The 20,498-nt window shown below is 42.1% G+C and overlaps 1 protein-coding gene across 3 annotated transcripts in view; it reads left to right on the plus strand.

The window, feature by feature from the left end:
* DOCK2 (dedicator of cytokinesis 2) overlaps nt 1–20,498 on the plus strand; it is a 323,398-nt gene that overhangs the window by 79,811 nt on the left and 223,089 nt on the right. For 2 of the 3 annotated variants that reach the window (XM_033180267.1, XM_033180269.1), the window contains one exon: nt 1,665–1,760. The exons of the other annotated variant lie outside the window; for it this stretch is intronic. In XM_033180267.1, the coding sequence (XP_033036158.1) occupies nt 1,665–1,760 (96 nt within the window). The remainder of the gene's footprint in view (nt 1–1,664; nt 1,761–20,498) is intronic. 3 annotated transcript variants of the gene reach the window in all.

Below are 20,498 nucleotides of genomic sequence, written 5' to 3' on the forward strand. Positions count from 1 at the left end.
CATGTTTTCAGCCACCATCCATTTAGCACTTTCTTTATGCCAGGCTCTGGCTAGGTCCTGGAGACACAAGGCTGTTCTCAAGCCCCCATCTCCAGAGCTAAACAGCGTGTCACATCATAGTTCTTAGCCATCCAAATAACACACCTAAAATTCAGAAATTGCTGATGCCCAGGCTCTGTCTCAGACTACAGAACCTCCAGCAGAGGACTCAGGCATATATATTCTTCCAGAATTGCACATGTCATTTTTATGTCCACATCAACCTTGAGAAAACCTTCTACATTTTTGTAAATGAGAGAATTGAGGCTCAGAGAAGTGATAAGTAAGGTTGCACAGCTGGCAAATACAGCATTGAACTTCAGACCCAGAGCTTCTGAAGTTAAGATCCCAAGGCCTTTCCCCTTGGCCGTGGCCACCCTCGCATATGCATGGTATGCAACTCTGTGCCTAAAAGCCATGCTGGTAAAATGATCCAAGATATAGATGAATTTTCTCGAAACCCTTGCCGACTACAACAAAAGCTCAAACAGGATCAACAAATCCTACAGAAAGTTTAGGGACCCGTATTTAAAGTGGACAGAACCCAATACCTGTTACAACCTGACTCACTGTAAATTTCCAACCAAGGTGGATAATGTGGCTTCTATTATACAGGCACGATGTGGTTACCATTATGTAACTGTAGTTCCCATTATATAACCCTAGTCCCGGGGCTCCAGAAACACTGCCTCCTCGATTTGTCCCTCCAGCCTCCAGGTGACAGTGACTTCCTGCTGTGGCTGAATCTAGGTTACCTTGTTTGGTGTGCTGGCATTTCTGTTATCTGTATAACCAATTCCCTTAAATTTCCTCCTTATCCCGGCTCAGATCCTGACTATTAGATGAAGAAACCAAGGATTAGAAAAGTTAATATAACTGTGTTTGTCTGTTCTTGCACTGCCATGAAAAAATACCTGAGACTGGGTAATTTATAAAGAAAAAAGGTTGAATTGGCTCATGATTCCACAAGCTGTACAGGAAGTGTGATACTGGCATCTCCTAGGCTTCTGGGGAGGCCTCAGGACACTTTTACCCATAGTGGAAGGCAAAACAGGAGCAGGCATCTTCACATAGCCAGAGCTGGAGGAAGAGAAAGAGGGGAGAAGTTGCCACACACTTTTAAACAACCAGATCTCATGAGAACTCACTATTGCGATGACAGCACCAAGAGAGATGGTGTTAAACCATGAGAATCCACTCCCATGATCCAGTCACCTTCTACCAGGCCCCACCTCCAACACTGGGGATTATGATTCAACATGGGATTTCACCGGGGACACAGATCCAAACCATATAATAACTTAACCAATGCAGTACTAGTTATGTCAGAGCTAGTATTCTAGCTCCAAAGTTCCTGATTCCAAAGCCTAAGTTAAGAGATCTTAACTTATATTTCAGGTGACTGGTGGAATTTCTTATGCCCAGTGCAGGTGGTGATGGTGATGGAGGTATGACGGTGGTGATGATGATGATGATGATGATGAGATGATGACGGCAGTGGTGGTGGTGGTGCTGGTGATGGTGTTGAAGATCACCATGTCTGACCACTATTGTCTGTGTCCTTTGGACATTTGTGCAGACACAGTGTCCTAGTTGTCACATAGATGTCTCTGACTGTGTTACAGGCCTTCACCTACCACCACATCCAGGAGATCATGGTCCAACTGCTGCGGACAGTGAACCGGACGGTCATCACCATGGGCCGGGATCACACTCTGATTGTGAGTAGATTATTTCTTCTTGTCAAATGTTGCAAGCTCTTCAGCATCTAAAAATGGATTTTCTGAAAGGGCAGATCACATTGAACTCCCAGCATTGATCATTGCTTTGTTTTGGAGTACAAGGACCAGATTTTTCCTGAGTTGGGAGGACTTGAGAATTAACTCAAGTTGTTGAAATAAAACAAGGCTTAGGACTTGTCTACTTGAGTGTACCAGCACTAAATTGAGTACACCAGCAAGGGTGAATGATCACTGCTGGATAGAGAAGGGAGAGCAGCTTTTTTAAGTGAACAAGGTATAACATCCCAGATGCATGTCCACTAGGAACCTTTTCCTCTGGCCTACATTCAAGTGGTGCCCAGTCTCAGGGTCCTGTGAGCTTGGTTTCTGAAGGGGCTTCATTGTGTGTTAACTCTGGCCATAGATGCCGGTTATTCAAGGTCATTACTACATATTGAGCTATTTTCTGCATAGACACTATGTTCTGAAGATCAGGAAATTTCTGCCCCATCATCTGATTATTTTTCTTCTCTAGACACAGAACCCAGCTCGAACCCTTTAACCTCTGCCCATCGTGCTTTAAACCAAGGACCCAAACTTCAAATGCTTACAGGGGCCAGTCACCAACATAAATGAGTATGCCCAAACATGTCACTCCTCTGCTCAAACCTGCCAATAGTTATCCATCTCACTCAGAATAAAATCCAAACCATTGCCAGGCCTGAAATGCCCCTGCCCCATGCTCATTTATTTACGTGTTCCTCCCACATATAAAACATGATGGATGTGCTGTTTCCTTTTGAGTCAGATATCACCTAAGCATAGAGGTTTCCCTTCTCTGATCACCCTGTCTACAATTCCCAGTACCTCTCCATCCACTAAAAATCATACCTTCTTTATTTTTCTCATTACTTATAATTGGAAATACACATTATATTATTTGGTTGTTGTCTAGCTATCCTCATGAGAATATGAGCTCCAGGAAAGTAAGCATATTTGTCTGTTTTGTCATTGCTGTGTCTCTAGGTCCTATAAACAGCACTTGGCATATAGTAGGTACCCAATAAATACTTTTGAATGAATACATGTGACAGGCAGGGACTCTAATGCTTAAAAGAGGATGAGGGCTACTCAGCCCTGATTGATTGATACCATGTGAGATTGGACCCTATAGTTGCTAGAATTCCCAGTATTTCAAGAGAAACTGAAAATTTCCATGTTTTATGTGAAATTTTCTGATATTTCAGTATTGGAAGTTCATTTAAAAAAATAATGTTTATATACACTTTGTGACTCACAAACAGCTGGATTCTCTTCTGAAAGCCACCCTGACATTCCTGCTTTACACAGTGGTGACATCCATGGGGAGCATCAGTGGTGCCAGCTACTCTTGCCTTTTTTGGCCAGAGAGCCATGTAAACTGGTCTTTGTCATTTGTCTCACTTACTATCCTTCCACCTTTGAAGTATCGCATTTTTCTTTTTTTCTTTTTTCTTTTTTTTGGTTTGAGAGAGAGTCTTGTTCTGTCACCCAGGTTGGAGTACAGTGGCGTGATTTCAGCTCACTGCAACCTCCACCTCCTGGGTTCAAGTGATTATCCGGCCTCAGCTTCCCAAGTAGCTGGGACTACCAGCGTAAGCCACCATGCCCAGCTAACTTTTGTATTTTTAGTAGAGGCAGAGTTTCACTACATGTTGACCAGGCTGGTCTCGAACTCCTGACCTCAAGTGAAGCATTTTGTAACCTCCTTTATCTTTTTTCCTTCTCTTTGGAGTAAACCTAAAGATGATCATCAGTCCATTTGGGTCATTCTGTACATAGCAGGCTCTTAACTTCCTTTCCTGTAGAACAGTGATTCTTTTAAACAGGGCCTGGGTCATAGGAAGCACTAAATAAGTGCTATATAGTATTATTTTCCTTTCAATCTGGTAGAGTGAGGCTCTCTCTCTTTTGCATTATCAATACAGGTGAGTAACTACTCAGTACTGCCAGTTCTATGAGCCTTTTATTTGATGCTCTGTTTTTGTGGCTGGCTCTTCTAACACACATTCCTCACTGTTGCCCCATCAATCTTTACCAGGACACTCCCCTACTCTGGGATGTTCAGTAGCTCCTCACTGCCTACCAAATTAAGTCGTAAATGCATTAGCCCAATCATTTTCAGCTTCTGTGATCTGATCTGGTCACAACCACATTTTTCAGTCTTTTCATCAACTTTTTTCCATCCAAATATCCAGCCAAAATGGATATCTGGATATTGCCCAAATATGCTGGCACTGTCTTACTTGCAGGCGTAGCACCTCTGCTTCTTTCTTTGCCTGAAATTCCTTCTTGTACCTTTCAACATGTTGAAATCCTACCTAGCTTTCCAGGGCCAGCACAAATGTACGAAGCTGCTCTAGCTGGGACCGCCCCCTCTTCTAAATCACCAAGCTCTCTTTATCTTTTTTTTTTTTTTAAAGCAGTTTTCCTGGCTAGTACGATGAAACCCTGTCTCTACTAAAATACAAAAAATTAGCTGGGCATGGTGGCGGGCGCCTGTAGTCCCAGCTACTCGGGAGGCTGAGGCAGGAGAATGGCGTGAACCCGGGAGGCGGAGCTTGCAGTGAGCCGAGATGGCACCACTGCACTCCAGCCTGGGCAGTAGACTGCGTCTCAAAAATAAATAAATAAATATAAATAAAAGCAGTTTTATTGAAGTATAGATTATACACTTTAAAATTTAACCATTGAAAGTATTCAGTTTGGCGAGTTTTAGAAAATTTATAGTTATGCAACCATCACCGATATTCAGTTTAGGTACTTCTTTTACTCTCCAAAGTTCCATTTGCAGTCAGTTTCTTTCCCTCCTCTCGCCAACCCTAAGCAACCACGAATCTGCTTTTCATCTCCATAGGTTACCTTTTCTGGGAAATTTTATATTAATGAAGTCATACAATTTGAGGTCATTTGTGTCTGTCTTCTTTCCTTAGCATGTTTTTGAGGTTTGTCCGTATTTTAGGACATATCAATACTTCATTTCTTTGCATTGCTGAATAATATTACATTATATGAGCTTGCCGCCTTTTGTTTAGCCAGTCACTGGTGGATTGATATTTGGATTGTTTTTAACGTTTGACTATTATAAATAATACTGCTTTGAACATTCACAAACAAGTGTTGTATGAATGTGTTTTGACTTCTTTTGGGTAGAAATCTAGGAGTGGAATTGCTAGGGCATGTGGGAAGTGTACGTTTAACTTTAGAAGAAACTGCTGTACTATTTTCTATAGAAGCTATAATGAGAAAAACCTGGAATTATATATTTTAAAAAACATTCCCTGAAGCTAGGAGGGAGCAAAGTGATTAAAGAATGACTTGGATGAGTCCAGCTTGACCAGTAGATGAGTTTATTACGACTTACATATGAGGTACTCTTGGATGGCGGCAGGACAGCTTTAGAGATCAACACAACCTCCCAACCTAAAGCTGCTTTTAAGCTAATTTTCTGGCCCTTTGCCTACTGTGCATGTGCGATGGGTCTGTTCTCCTTGGTAGATTCTCAGCTACCCTCTGGGATGTTTGGGTTATCAGGGACACCTGCTTCTCAGCTGGGCACCTTGGCCTTGGCTCACCGCCCGGCCTTTAAAGACAAGCAACGTACATATGCTCCTAAGTAACCCGGTGGGTGACCCATCACACGACGTGGCTGTACCACTTCACATTCCAACCAGCAGTGTTTGAGGTTTTGTTTACCCACATCCCCACCAAGTCTTATTGTTGTCAGTCCTTTGGATTATAACAGTCCTAGTGGTATTTCGCTGTGGTTTTAATTTTCCTTTCCACAATGATGAATGATATTGAGCACATTTTCATGTGCTCTGCCTCTTTTTTTTTTTTTTTTTTTGAGTCATTTTTATCTGTGAACTTGTCACAGCTCCTCTCTTAGACTATAAGACTTTAAGGCTTGTACCTATTTGTGAAATAAATGGAGTGATAATAGATCTTCCTCACAGAGTTCCTGCATGAATTAAATAATATAATACAGGATAAGCATTTGTAGATGTGCTTCTTATGCACAGTATTCATTTATTTATTCCTTCAGCAGTTTATGAGAACCTCTTAGATACTCAGCACAAAAGCTCAGAAATGAGTTAGGCATGGTCTGTGCCTGGAGAAAATCAGACCTCTTCTGATGTGATGTCTCTCAGGCATCTCAAATGCACTGTGCCCCAAAGCCAACTCATTGCCAGCTCCCTGAAGCCCACTCCACACTCCACCTGAATTCGGGATCTCAGTTTATGGGACTGCCATCCTAGATCTCGAGCTGCCCTTGCCCCTCCCTCTCTGTCACCTGCCTGCCCCTTCCATTCACCCACCAAGTCCTGCTGCTTTCAGCCCACCTGTCCCCACTCTCTCCCCGCTTGGGCTGGAAAAGCTACCCTTCCTCAGTCCCTTGACCTGTGTTCTCTGAGGCCCTGTGCATGCCTAGGTCACTGTGCTCATTGTGCTTAGGACATTGTAAGGCAATTTGTAGGCTTCCCCCATATTTTGTGGACCCCCTGAGGTCAGGCACCCTGTTTTACTCTTTTATCCTCAATACCCAGTGGGGTGCCTGGCATGCAGTGGGTACCCAAGTTTTTTGAGCAAATGAAGGCACTAATGAAATGAAATGAGTGAATGAGTGAAATAATCACTGAGAATGCTGTCATTTCCTACCTTCATATTCTTGAATGTGCTTTCCCCTCAGATTGCTTTCCCTTATTCAACAAATGTGTTTTCTAAATATGGGAAGCCACATTTCAGGGAGTAAAGAATTGCCTGTTCAGACTTTCTGGCTCATCCCTGAAGCCTTGCAGAGGTTGTAAGTTGCAAGCTGTGTCATTAGTCTCAATGACTTTGGAGTTTGCTAGTGTAATTATAATGCTAAGAGTGCTGAGAGTGGAGAGCCAGAGGCCTGTGGCAAGCATACCTCACTAGGAGCGAAAATGTACCTGAAACAGAAGGAAGCAACAAACAAGGTTTTCTTAAGATATAGCTTCATTTTCATAAAATGAGCCTTTCCAGCAATTCCTAGAATAGAAATATCTCCTCCAAATTAAAGAAAATGATGTTGGAAAGTAATTACTCAGGGGTCAAGGGTCCCTGTCTTAGCATTGAAGGCTCCAATCTAATTTTGAATTAAAATTTGACAAGGAGGAGAGATCCCCATTCCATCTGTCACTTTTAATTTTCCAGATGTGATTTTTATTGGTTAGTTTCCATTGCTTGGGAATATTAATCAATATTGATGGTAAACACCATACATGTCAAGTACTTTCGAAATCCCAAGAGGACCCCAAATGGGTATAGGATGACTGGTTGCAACTCTCATTCTTATACAGGATTCGTGACACTTTTTTTCGTATTTTCATGGATAGGAACATTGCAATAAAAGGGTTTAGCCATTAAAATCACAGGAACCATGGGGCTAGGATGGATTGCTTGTTGGGCTCAGTGCTTTGCAGTGACGATTCCTGATTTTTCTATAGATCACTTACCTGAGCAATGAATTGTTGGTGACAAATGAGCAAAAGGGAATTTTGCAAAAGCAAAAAACAAATGACTTTTACATGACTAGTACCCTTTCATCCTCTCTTTGCCACAGTCTAATTTGTCAGGTAACTTCTTGTTTACTTAAGTCCTAAGGAATTTGACTTTGGTGCTGAGAAAGGGAGCATGGTTTGATAGAAAGGATATCTATATATCTGGCCAAGTGCGGTGGCTCAAGCCTGTAATCCCAGCACTTTGGGAGGCCGAGATGGGCGGATCACGAGGTCAGGAGATCGAGACCATCCTGGCTAACACGGTGAAACCCCGTCTCTACTAAAAAAATACAAAAAACTAGCCAGGCAATTTGGCGGGCGCCTGTAGTCCCAGCTACTCGGGAGGCTGAGGCAGGAGAATGGCCTAAACCCAGGAGGCGGAGCTTGCAGTGAGCTGAGATCTGGCCACTGCACTCCAGCCTGGGCGCGAGACTCTGTCTCAAAAAAAAAAAAAAAAAAAGAAAGGATAGCTATCTATCTATCTATCTATCTATCTATCTATCTGCTTTTATTTCAATACATTTGGAGTACAAGTGGCTTTTTGTTACATGGATGAATTATATAGTGGTGAATTCTGAGATTTTAGTGCACCCATCACCTAAGTAGTGTGCATTGTACCTAATATGTAGTTTTTCATTCCTAGCCTCCTTTCCACCCTCCCCCTTCTGAGTCTCCAAGGTCTGTTACATTACTCTGTATGCCTTTGCATACTCATGGCTTAGCTCCCACTTAAAAGTGAGAACATTCAGTTTTTGGTTTTCCAGTCCTGTGTTACTTCACTTAGAATAATGGCCTCCAACTCCATCCAAGTTGTGGTAAAAGACATTATTTCATTCCTTTTAATGGCTGAGTAGTATTCCATGGTGCATATATCCCACATTATCTACTCATTATCTGATGGGCAGTTAGGTTGGTTCCACATCTTGGCAGTTGAGATTTGTGCTGCTGTAAACATACATGTGCAAGTGTCTTTTTCGGATAATGACTTCTTTCCCTTTGGCTAGATACCCGGTGGTGAGATTGCTAGATTGAATGGTAGATCTACTTTTAGCTCTGTAAGGAATCCCATACTATTTTCCATAGAGATTGTATTAATTTGCATTCCCACCAGCAGTGTATAAATGTTTCCTTTTCCCAACATTCACACCAACATTGATTTTTTTTTTTTTTTACTTTTTAATAATGGCCATTCTTGCAGGAGTAAGGCGGTATCTTATTGTTTTAATTTGCATCTCCCTGATGATTACTGATATTGAAAATTTAGATAGAATATTCTGCCTTATCAGGGAGAACAGGAAAAAAAATTCTACATTCTTTCTGCAGATAATTGGCTAGTGACTTTATGCCAAATTAATCTCTCTAGACCTTTTTTTTTTTTTTTGGTGCAATAATCTGTACCATATTTGAAATCTTCTTCTTATATCTGACTTTCCTGACTTGGCTGACAAGTCCTATTCTCTTTTTCTATCTCCCAAGCTCCTGAATCGGAGACCTAAAATAGATTTTGCTCAAGTGCCAGCCCTGGCTGATTGGTGATGGCTGCCTGTAGAACTGTGTTGAGGAGGATGCAGAGGCTACATGTTGGCTCAGTGGGAACAACTGGGGAATTGATTAGTGCTGTCTGTCATGGCATGAGATTGGAGAACAGAGATGTATGCAAGATACTTGCAAATATTATGTATTTACTGCAACCATTGGTGTTTTCCTGGCTCAGTCCAAAAACTTTTGTATAAACAAGATTCTCTTGTACATATTCTTGGTTCCTTGAAATAAACTGTGGTATAAAAGCAGAAGAGTAATGGAAAAAACAGTCTTGGAGAGCCTGCCTTTCCTGGGGAATGATTTCCATAGGCTGCATGCCATATTTTATCAAATGTAAGATGTACCATGATTTTATGTGCCCATAAGAAAGAAAACTTGCTACCAAGTATAATGTGACACAGACTGTAATCTTCAGAGATGTTAAAATATATTTTTTGAAAAGTTTGACTCAAAATGCCTACTGTGTAGTGGATTGAATCTTGAGCCCTCACACACAGGTAGGCAATTATTGCTATCTCCTGTTGTTTAGGGGAGCACATTAAGTGGCAGAGGATGAAAGCATCATGTCTGAAGTTACGCTGCTGGTAGGAATAAGCAGGATGTGAACCAGGGACACCGGAGTGTGTATGTCTCTAGTCATCTGTGCTCCCTTCTAGGAACATACTGTCCTGTCTCACAGGTCTTAGAGCAGCTTGAGGAAGAATGTCCAGGCTTGTTTATTATGCGTGTTGAGGGCGTGTCTCAAGAATGCTGATGCATCCTGTTACTGACTGGTCTAGAGAGGGTTGTCCCATGTCTCCTGCCACCCCAGTGATGGGGATGAACAATCCTATAGGGAGAATCAAGCAGGGAACTTGAACACTGCCAGAAGTTCTTGGAAGGAAAACAATCTGGTGATTTTGTTGAAATTGGGATATAGCCTTTATTTTGGGTAGTTAAAATAAGCCTCTGGATGATATATTTGGGGCCTAATTACCCCGGTTTTCACAGAGGAGGCTATTGAGTGTTTAAATAAAGGTAAATGCTTGGCATCACACCACCTCCAGACATTCAGAGCAGTTTGTTCAAAAAGAAAAAAAAAAAGGAAATTGGAAGTCACCCCGTCCTCTGTTGCTTCACCTCATAATAGTACTGGAGCTATTATGTCATCTGTGTCATAAGAGACATCTTATGATGGGAGGCATCTGTGTCATCAGAGACTGGGCTTCAAAGCTCTGACTTCACTTTTCATTCCTGGGACACCAAATTGGAAATGCCCCAACTAAGCAACTACTCTGAGCCAGACCATGAGCATAGAGACTGAGTCAGAGACTGCAGCAGGACAGTACCAACTCCTCCCAACCCCAGTCTGTGACAAGCAGGAGGGAGGACAGTCTAGGACATGAGGAGGTGTGGTTCCCAGCCAGGAGTAGTTAGTTGGCTCTTGGCCTTCACTCAGCGCCCCTATACCTTGTTGAAAAATAATATTTATAATAAGGCTATCATTTAATGGCACACACATCCTGTATGCTAGGCAAATAGCTAAGCACCTGATGTGTTTTACCTTACTTCACCTGCATCAGATGCTCATATTTTACATCTGAAATAACTGAGACACAGAGAGTTCATGCAACTTGCCTATAACCACACAGCTTGTTAGTGGAAGAACTAGAATCTGAACCCAGGGAGTACTGTTTTAGAGTCCCTGCCCTTAAATAGTGTATCATACGCTCCTATACTATGAATAACTAAGCTTATTCTTTACGAATCAAATATTTTAAGGATAATAATGAGCACCTTAAACTCAGTTGCCACCTTGCCTGGATCATGGACTCTAATGAGATCATCTATGTGGCAACTTGCAGAAACGTATAAAATGGCACAGAATTTTTGGTGGTTTTATGATGACAATGATATGTTTAGGATTGATCTCCTAAATTCTGTTAATTAAACCACAAAATCTATAAACTCAGAAAAAGAACTCTTTGTTTATGTGAGTGTCGGTACTTATGAAATAGCAGGCTTTACATAAGAGGATGAGGCTGTCATGGAGTTTCCAAAGGGTTCTCCTTCTGCCTTTAGCTCATCTCCAGCACTGTTCATCCTGGTCCCTAAAGACCTTTCGACTCTAAATGCTTCCTTCCCATTGAGACCGCTAGCCTGAGTCTAGCCACAGCCAACTCTTATGGTTGTCCCTGGTCTGCGGGACAATGTCAACAAACACCTGCTAAATGAATGAAAGATTTTTACTGTCTACTTTTATTTCTACACAAACCATCATTCTTTTTCTCAATATGCAAGTGTTATTATTGTTAGCTTTATGTCATGATTAGATGTGGAGAGTAAGGGAGGAGAAAGAGTTGCTGCTGAATAACTGGATTGAGTGGAAAAAGACAAGGCTGGGGATGGGGAGAGGAAGCATCCCCTCCACAGAATGCACTGTAGTATTAACAGTTCACATTTATGGAGAATTTGTGTGACCAAGATGGTACCAAGCACTCTAAGGGCATTATCTAATTTAGTCAGTGAGGTTGGCAATAATTACTATCTCATCTCAAAGTGGAAATGGCCATTAGAGGGCTTGAATGCCTTCCCAGCATTGCAAGTCTGGGAAGGAGGAAGCTAGGATTTGTATTCCATCCGAGTCTGCCAGGGCTCAAAGCCCATCTTCTTCAGCAGCTCACTGTACTTGTCTAGGAACTTGTTTTCCTGAGGTAAAATTAATTTAATTGAGAAAATTCCTGAAACTGTATGTGCATGTGTATGTTTGTATGTGTCATATATGTGTATACCTGTTTGTGTGTATGCCTATGTGTGTTAAGGTGAGATCAGGGAGAGAATCAAGTTAAGAAAGAAAATAGTAAAAAAAAATTAGACAAAAGACTTGAAATGACAGTTTGTAGCCAAAAGGTGGCATCATGAGCTTGGGGTAGCTTGGTTGCAGCTTAATATGGTAATACGGATGGTGTGCAAGTTTTTTGGAGGGGGAAGCATTGCCTTAATAAGGACTTTGGTGAACACATATCAGGGCATACTAGGCCTAAAATATATATGCAAAACATGGATTCATATCTCAACTTTCAAAGGACCTGTAGCATGTCTGCACAGAAGTCATTTATCAAGGTAGACTTTGTGGAACTAGAACTGGGTCTTGAATGCCATGAAAAACATTAATGGGTGGAGAGGAAGGCTTGGTGCATTTTAAGTGGGAGGAGTATTTCTTGCCCTATCCCTTCTTGCTGTCTGCAAAACTCTCATCATTCTGCTAGGCCATGTTTCCGGTTGTTCTTTGTCCTTGTTTCAGCTACAACATTACCATGTGTATTGGAATTTTCTTTTTACCTATCTATGCTCCACAGGAAAGTAAGACCCATGCAGGAAGGGACCACATCCATTTATCTTTCCATTCATCCTTCCATCCAGGGCATGGTGTGTAGCAGGCACTCAATTCAAGTTATGGCAGTAAATTAATTTAAAGAACAAATGAACTGAAGGAACAAATTAATGACAAGCTTTACAAAGTTCAACTTTAAAAATAATGTGCATAAAGTTTTGTTTCATGCCAGTCTTTCCTCTAAAGATTTTTTAAAATATAAAATTCCCAAATACCTTACTAGCTCTGGGTGACAGAATTCTTTCAGGCAAACTAAAATATGAGAGCTGGGGTATAAAAGAGCATGCTTCATTCTCCAAATCTTTCTTCCATCCCATGATTAGCTGCTGCAGAAATGAGAGTTAAGAGGAAATATGAGATTCCTCGATTTGTTTGGATAGCTACTGCATTCTCCCTGCTGTGTACAATGGAGCAGACCTTTGCTATGGATAAGGAGTGCTCCTAGATAATGATGATGATGTCACTGCTGCCATTGTTGTTGCTGCTGCTGCTGTTGCCATGAAAGTTTCACTTGACTCAGTACGTATATGTATTAGTCCATTTTTACACTGCTATAAAGAACTGCCCAAGATTGAGTAATTTATAAAGGAAAGAAGAGGTTTAATTGACTCACAGTTTCTCATGTCTGGGGAGGCCTCAGGAAACTTACAATCATGGTGGAAGGGGAAGCAGGGATGTTTTACATGGTGACAGGAGAGAGAGAGAAGCGGGGAGAGCCCCTTTATAAAACCATCATATCTCATGAGAAGTCACTCACTAGCATGAGAACAGCCTGGGGAAAACTACCCCCATGATCCAATCACCTCCCACCAGGTCCCTCCCTTAACACATGGGGCTTATGGAGATTACAATTCGAGTTGAGATTTGGGTGGGGACACAGCAAAACCATATCAACATGTTTCTGCAGAGTAGGTAAGTTCAGGCCCTGGGGAATCTGGTGCTCAAGCAGCTTTCAGTGGTCACACAGGGACTACAGCTGTCAGAGGAGAGAGAGAGAGAGAGAGAAAGGGAAGGAGGGAGGGAGAAAGAGACAGAGAGAGAGAGAGAGAGAGAAAGAAAGAAAGAAAGGGAAAGAAAAGAAAGGAAGGAAGGGAAAGAAAGAAATAGAAAGAAAGAAAGAAAAAGAAAGAGAGAGAGAAAGAAGGAAAGAAAGAGGAAGGAAGGAAGGAAGGGAGGGAGGGAGCTTGGAAATTATTCAGCAAGTGCTGGTAAATGCAGTCACACAGAATGACTGGTCCATCATCAAATCCTAATGAAATTACCTCCAAATATCTCAGTGCCTTTCAGCTTCTGTTAGTGGAGCTGGACAAATCTGATTTGAGACAAATAATTTTAAGGGTATTCTTAAAGGTAAGACTTCACTGTATCTTTCGTCCTATTTCCTGGCACTGGAAGAGAGGCCAGCTTTTTCTGGTCCTTGGAGAACTTAAGAAACAACATATCTGCCATTTGGGCATTGGCTGAGTACCTCTATCCCTGACATTGCTTTCTAAGTGCTATGGAACTGGGGACAATCTATGTGGTTTGAAAGGAGTTGACAAGCTGGGAGCCATTGTCCTCCTTTCCTCAAGAAGGGAGGAGGTCTCCTCATTCCACAGCTAGAAAGTCTCTTCACAGTGCAGATCCCCATTTTGCTTCTCTGTAAAGTGTGGCTAGTAATGGTCATTACCTGCCAAGCTTGTGGTGAAGACTGAATAAAAACATACGTGAAGCTCACTGCACAGGGCTTAACACATAGTAGGCCCTTGGTAAACAATAGCCATTATTGTTCCCCTTGTGGGCTGTCTTCTCCCTGCTTTGACACAGATGTCAGGAATAAGATTACAAATTATTTTACAGCCCTGCTTTTCAATCTTTCCTGGATTTGTGAAGTAATGTTCAGCTGTTGCTATGGCTGGGCTGTGAAGAAAGCCTCCGTGAAATACAATGAGGCATACTGTGTCTGCTGTGAAGGCCTGGAACCCACATTGGAAGGAGAAATCCTATCATGAATGTCCTTCCCTGGGCGTTGAGGGTCTGACAATTCCTGATATGGAATTGTCCCCACCCAAATCTCATCCTGAATTCCCACGTGTTGTGGGAGGGACCTGGTAGGAGGTAATTGAATCAGGCAGGCAGGTCTTTCCTGTGCTGTTTTTGTGATAGTGAGTAAGTCTCATGAGATCTGATGGCTTTAAAAAGGGGAGTTTCCCTGCATAAGCGCTCTTCTCTTGTCTGCCACCATGTGAGATGTGCCTTTTATCTTCTGCAATGATTGTGAGGCCTTCCCAGCCAAGTGGAACTGTGAGTCCAATAAACCTCTTTCTTTTGTAAATTGTCCAGTCTCAGATATGTCTTTCTCAGCAGCATGAAAACGGACTAATCCACTGCCCCTGGGAAAATTCTGTGGGAACAACTGCTGATGAAATAGGCTGTCCCACAAATCTCAGGCATTGTTGTTGTCATTGTCGTCGTTGCTGCTACTTCATTCCTGCAATCCTCTCTCTATATAGAATTCATCACCCTTGTCTACGGCATTGGCCTTAAGTGACTCAAAGGAACCAATTCTGTCAAATGATCCTTCAAAATCAAAACCCATTTTTCTAGATTTATGCTACATTCATGCAGTGATGCATTTGTGTAGCCATTAAATTATATTTATGATGATTTTTAGCAACACAAGACTATTCTATGAATTCTATATAGAGAGAGGATTGCAGGAATGAAGTAGCAGCAACGACGACAATGACAACAACAATAATAACAATAACAATAAAGTCATCAAGGAAACTGAAGTTCAAGGAGAGGAAAGAAATATGGCCCCTCACCAGAGGGCCTTGATCTCTCAGAGCTCAGAACATGTTCTAAGGCTCACATTGTGTTAGTATCTTCTGCTTAAAGGACACATGACTTGCACATTTCTGGAGTTTTACTTTTAAAAAAATCATTTCACTTTCCTTTTATAATCAGGAAAAATAACTTTAACACTATTTCTTTAAAAATAGGAATTAATGAGACAGTCAAACTTACTGAAACATTTTTTTTTTTTTTGAAACAAAAGTCTCACTGTGTTGCCCAGGCTGGAGTGCAGTGGCATGATCTCAGTTCACTGCAACCTCTGCCTCCCAGGTTCAAGGGATCCTCATGCCTCATCTTCACTAGTAAGTGGGATTACAGGTGCCCACCACCACACCCTACTAATTTTTGTATTTTAGTAGAGACAGGGTTTCACCATGTTGGCCAGGCTGGTCTTGAACTCCTGACCTCAAGTAATCTGCCTGCCTCAGCCTCCCAAGTTCTGGGATTCACCATGCCCAGCCCTGTAACATTTTCATGTATATAATTTCACTTTTCTTCTGAACAGTCTGTAAAGCCAGAGAGGCACAGGGTTTCATTTTAAACATAGAGGTGATGTGTGGAGGTGAAGATACTGTTCAAAATTATGCAGAAAGTCAGGGGCAGAAGTCAGGACCCCCAGCCTGTCCTGGTCTGTCTCTGTTCCCCTGGACTGCTTTTCTTTGAAATGTCTCCATTGTCATATATTCTCCCAATTCATTCAACAAACATATACAAAGCATTTACAGCATCTCAGGCAATTCGAGAAGCCCTTGGAGAGTCCCAGAGATGGAAATGACAATTGTGTCCCCCCAGGAATTTTCTTGGTGGAGATGACCTTGAGAGATTGACAAAAGAAATGTCAATATAACATGAAAAGTGGCAGCCTGCACAACATGCTCTGGGTACTCGGAGGATGGAGTGACTAATTCCATGGCAGCAACGAGGGATGATCAGAAAAAGTTACAGAGAGGAGGTGACATTTAAATTGCAACTTGCTGTCTGGCATCGGAGTTAAGAGCCCAGGCTCCCAAGCTTGGCAGACCCTCAGAGAACTCCAGCCTTCACCACCTCCTACCTGTGTACTCTGACAGATTACTTATCTCCCCCTAAGCCTCCATTTATTCTTTGGGAAAATGGGGGTAATCATAAACTACCTTGTGGTAAGTTTTTTGAAGAATAAATGAGATAATGCAGGCAAAGCGTTTAGTAATAGCTTATTGTAAATTCAAGAAACTAAAGCTTTTATTATCACTATCAGTAGTAATAATGCTACTCTCCTTTTCTTTCCTTAAATTAAAACTATTTCCTATGGTAGATTGGTAATGGAATGGTGTCCCTTGTAGGGAAAACAGCATTTGCAAAGTCACTGATATGTAGCAGCTTCTTACTTTTTGGAAAGTGGCAAGGAGATGGGATTGGGGGAAGTAGACCAGTAGGAAGTTAGGCTATAAGCACTACGTTGGCGTTAGATTATAAGACTTATTTGTAGGGGAAGGAATTTTTATGCTCTAGGATGGTAGTGGGATGCAACTAGAGATATAAAAACCAGGGAATGACATTGCTAGATGTGTGTCTTAGAGAGAGGCCCCAGGCAGCTGTGAGGGGGTGGAAAATGGTAAGAGAACATAGATGTTGAAGAACAGTGCAGGGGTCTACGTGGAAGAGACAAGGGATCCCGATCGTGAAGTCTTTCAATTAAACTAAACAACACTTCCTGGATTTGGACATTACAAGATGAGGAAAGCTGCCCCTACTCTCAGGGAGTTTAACATATAGTGGGAGAAGGGGAAGATAATGAGAAAGAGCCACAAGAGAATACATATTGGTCTGTTTTCACACTGCTGTAAAGACATACCCGAGACTGGGTAATTTATAAAGAAAAGAGGTTTAATTTACTCACAGTTCCATGTGACTGGAGGGAGGCCTCAGGAAACTTACAGTCATGGCAGAAGGCGAAGGAAAAGCGAGGACCTTCCTCACATGGCAGCAGGAGAGAGAGAGCAGTGAGGAGCGAAGGGGGAAGAGCCCCTTATAAAACCATCAGATCTCATGAGATCTCCTTGCTATCACGAGAACAGCCTGGGGGAAACTGGCCCCATGATCCAATCACCTCTCACCAGGTCTCTCCATCAAAATCTGGGGAATTACAACTCAAGATGAGGTTTGGGTGGGGACACAAAGCCTAACCATATCAGAATACAAGAACAGCATTTGGATGGGTTCAAAAGGAGGCAATGTGACATCCAGGTGGGGTGAATCAGAAAAGGACACCTGCTTGTTGTCAGAAGCTGCCCACCAGCCCTTGAGCTCTTTGGTACTACGCTGGTGTCTGCACTGCATTTTCCACTCAGTATCCTTGGCACCTTGCCTGGCAGAGATAAGGGGCTTGATGACTGTTTACTGAAAAAAGTGATTATAGACTGAGGTTCATCTGAGATTTTTGGAGCCAAGGGGTGCATATTAGTGGAGATGAGGTAGAGTTTCAATCCTTGAAACCCACTCCAGGTCAGCAGCCTGAGTTGATGAGTGCTGATGTTTTGTGTTGCTTTGATTTTGTTCCCTTTGATCCCTGACTCTTAACTACTGAAGGTATATTGTTTTTTATTTTAAAACAAAAAAGCACACCAAAGACAATGACACCAGCAAGTAACTTCTCATCACCTCCATCACCCATCTGTGGTTTCTGTTTGTGGAATTGAATTTCTTCAGGCTTGGTGTGCTCAGTGGAAAAACTGTGAATCACTCTCAAGTTCAGCAATTAACATGACTCAGCCCTTGGTTCATGAGCAAAAACGCTTTTCTGTCAGCATAACCAGGGTATCATAGCACCGTGTCTGCTACCTGGGAAACCAAGATGAAGCACCGAGTAGAGGTCACCATGTTTAACTTATGATTTAAGAAATAAAGGTTTTTGTCAGGAGCAAACATACGGGTTTCATTTGAGTAAAATCTAATATAGTATACTTACAGATTCTAAGAATTTGTGAAAGCCATTTACGATAATAAAACTCTTATTTGCTTCCAAGCAAATCATCCTTTGGTGTGTTCCTTTTCACTTTAGTTCTGCTTTGAGCCAAGGCAAAATGCTTTGCCCAAAATGTTCCTTTAGTTAGACCTTGTCTCTTTTAAATTGCATTTTCTCTGGAATGGACTAGGTCACATGTAATAAATTCTGGCATAAGAAACATTACAGAGAAAATAGTTAACAATCTGCTTTAATTTCAAAAGTCATTTACTCTTTGATATGGTAAGGCAGTATCTAGGTAAAATGTGCAGAATGCATTGGGATTTAATTATGATGACAATTTATTCTGAAACAATGTTAAACTGGACCATCAATATTCAGGACAAAGATCTTGGCAGGGGGAAAGGTACTGGGAGCAAACATTAGTGTCTTTTTATTCCTGGGTCCTGAATGCCGTGTAGACCTCAGGAGAGTTAGAAGCCTTGGGCACATTACCAGTGGCAGATCCTAATTTCTGTAAAGATCTGAGACTAGGGCATGATGGTGAGAAGGTGGAAAAATTGCTCTTTCTATTCCTCAGGGACTTAAGTTTCTCTTTGGGGAAGACTGGTTATTTGATCTGAGAACAAAAGTAAAAAAAAAAAAAAAAAAAGCACACATACATAAACCAAAACCACAATAATAGGTCATTTAATTCTAGGAATTAAATAATCCATCAATCATTTTGGGAGTATACTATGAAATAACTTGAATGCAGATATGTATAGATTTATACCATATATCATTTGGGACTGTACCCACTATGGTACCATCCTAATATGAGGTCTGAAGGACCAGGGATAAACTGGGGATTAATTTTTAGTGTATCCCCACTGAATCTAGTGTACTCATTAATTTATTTCTGCAACGAGTATTTAAACCCCATTATGGTACATGATGGAGATACAAAGGCAAGCAAGAATAAAAGCAAGATTCCTTCCTTAGGGAGACTACAGTCTAGATAGATACCTTGATCAAACAATGACACAGATATATGTACAAGGACAACTGTGCCAAGGACTTCAATGGTAAGGTCCCTTGTGCCAGCAAATGTCTAAGAGGGGTATTTGGCATGGTCTGGGCTGAGTTGGTGGTAGTCATGGGAGGCATGACCTGGGAAACTCCAATAGAGCTGCAGGCTGGGCAGGGAGGGTGGTGTAGGTGGAGAGTATTGCAAGCAGGAGGAATGGGAGCCTTTAGGGACTGAAGGCATGGTGGGTCCAAGAAAGCCAAGAAGGCTGGCTGAGGCTGGAGGACAAACACCAGAAGGGCCTGTGGTGGGAGCGTACAGGAGAAGCAGGGCAGGATGTGCAGGGCTTCGGGCCACAGCAACAGACCTGGTCTTACTTCCTAAGTGTATCGGGAAGCCACTGAACACTAAGTCAGAGTGTAACGTTATTCCCATCCAAATTTTGCAATGATTGCTTTGGCTGCTATGTGGAGAAGATACTTGAGAAGTGAGAGAGGGGACGGGAGCGGTATTGTGTACCTGTAATCCCAGCACTTTGGGAGGTTGAGGCAGGAGGATTACTTGAGCCAGGAGTTTGAGATCAGCTTGGACAACATAGCAAGACTCAGTCTTTACAGAAAATAATTGTTTTTAAAAAACATAAGGGGGTTGTGGTGGTAAGCACCTGTAATCCTAGGTACTGGGGAGGCTGAGGTGAAAGGATTGCTTGAGCCTGGGAGTCTGAGGCTGCAGTGAGCTAGGATAGTGCCACTGCACTTCAGTCTGGGTGACAGAGTGAGAGCTTGTTTCAAAATATATTTTAAAAAAATAAGTGTAAGAGAAGATATTGCATGTGGGGAGACCTGTTGGGGAGGTTCCTGCAGAGGCCAGTTGAGAAATGAAGTGGGTTTAGAACAGGATGCCCACAGTGGAGAGGGACGCCGACCTGAGAACTTGGCTTAGTCTGGCAATGAGAGGACCAAACTCTGTGTGTTGCCAACGGATGCATCCCTGCTCTTTATGGGCTGAGAGTTCTGTAGGAGGCAGAGAGAAATTAGACATTTGCAAAACCTCAGGAGTAGGGGTGGTATGATATGGTCCATAGAAATTTAGGCTGTAAATTGGTGAAAAGAAGATGGGGAGGAAGTTGAGGTGAAGGTACTAAAAAATGGGATTATGTTCATTAAAGCAGTCAAACATGGTTTGCGCTGAATGCCTACAGTGTTGGATTAGGATTTGTCCCCCGCACTTTTTCTTGCAAGCAATGCTTGATGGGCGTAGTGATCATAAAACATCTTTGTTTCTTGGCATTTATAAAAAGAAATACATTTTTAGCATACAGCAAGTTGCCTTGAGCAGCTTAAAATGAGAGCCTTTTCAAGTGAAGGTTATATTGAGGATTCAGCTCAGCTAATGAAGGTAAGAACAGGTTTCAAGTCTAGCCTCATGCTTCCTGTAATGACCCCGGCCCCTCACACATTCCACCCAC

The sequence above is a fragment of the Trachypithecus francoisi genome, unplaced genomic scaffold, assembly GCF_009764315.1.
Source record: "Trachypithecus francoisi isolate TF-2019V2 unplaced genomic scaffold, Tfra_2.0 Lachesis_group2, whole genome shotgun sequence".
Taxonomy (NCBI): Eukaryota; Metazoa; Chordata; class Mammalia; order Primates; family Cercopithecidae; genus Trachypithecus; species Trachypithecus francoisi.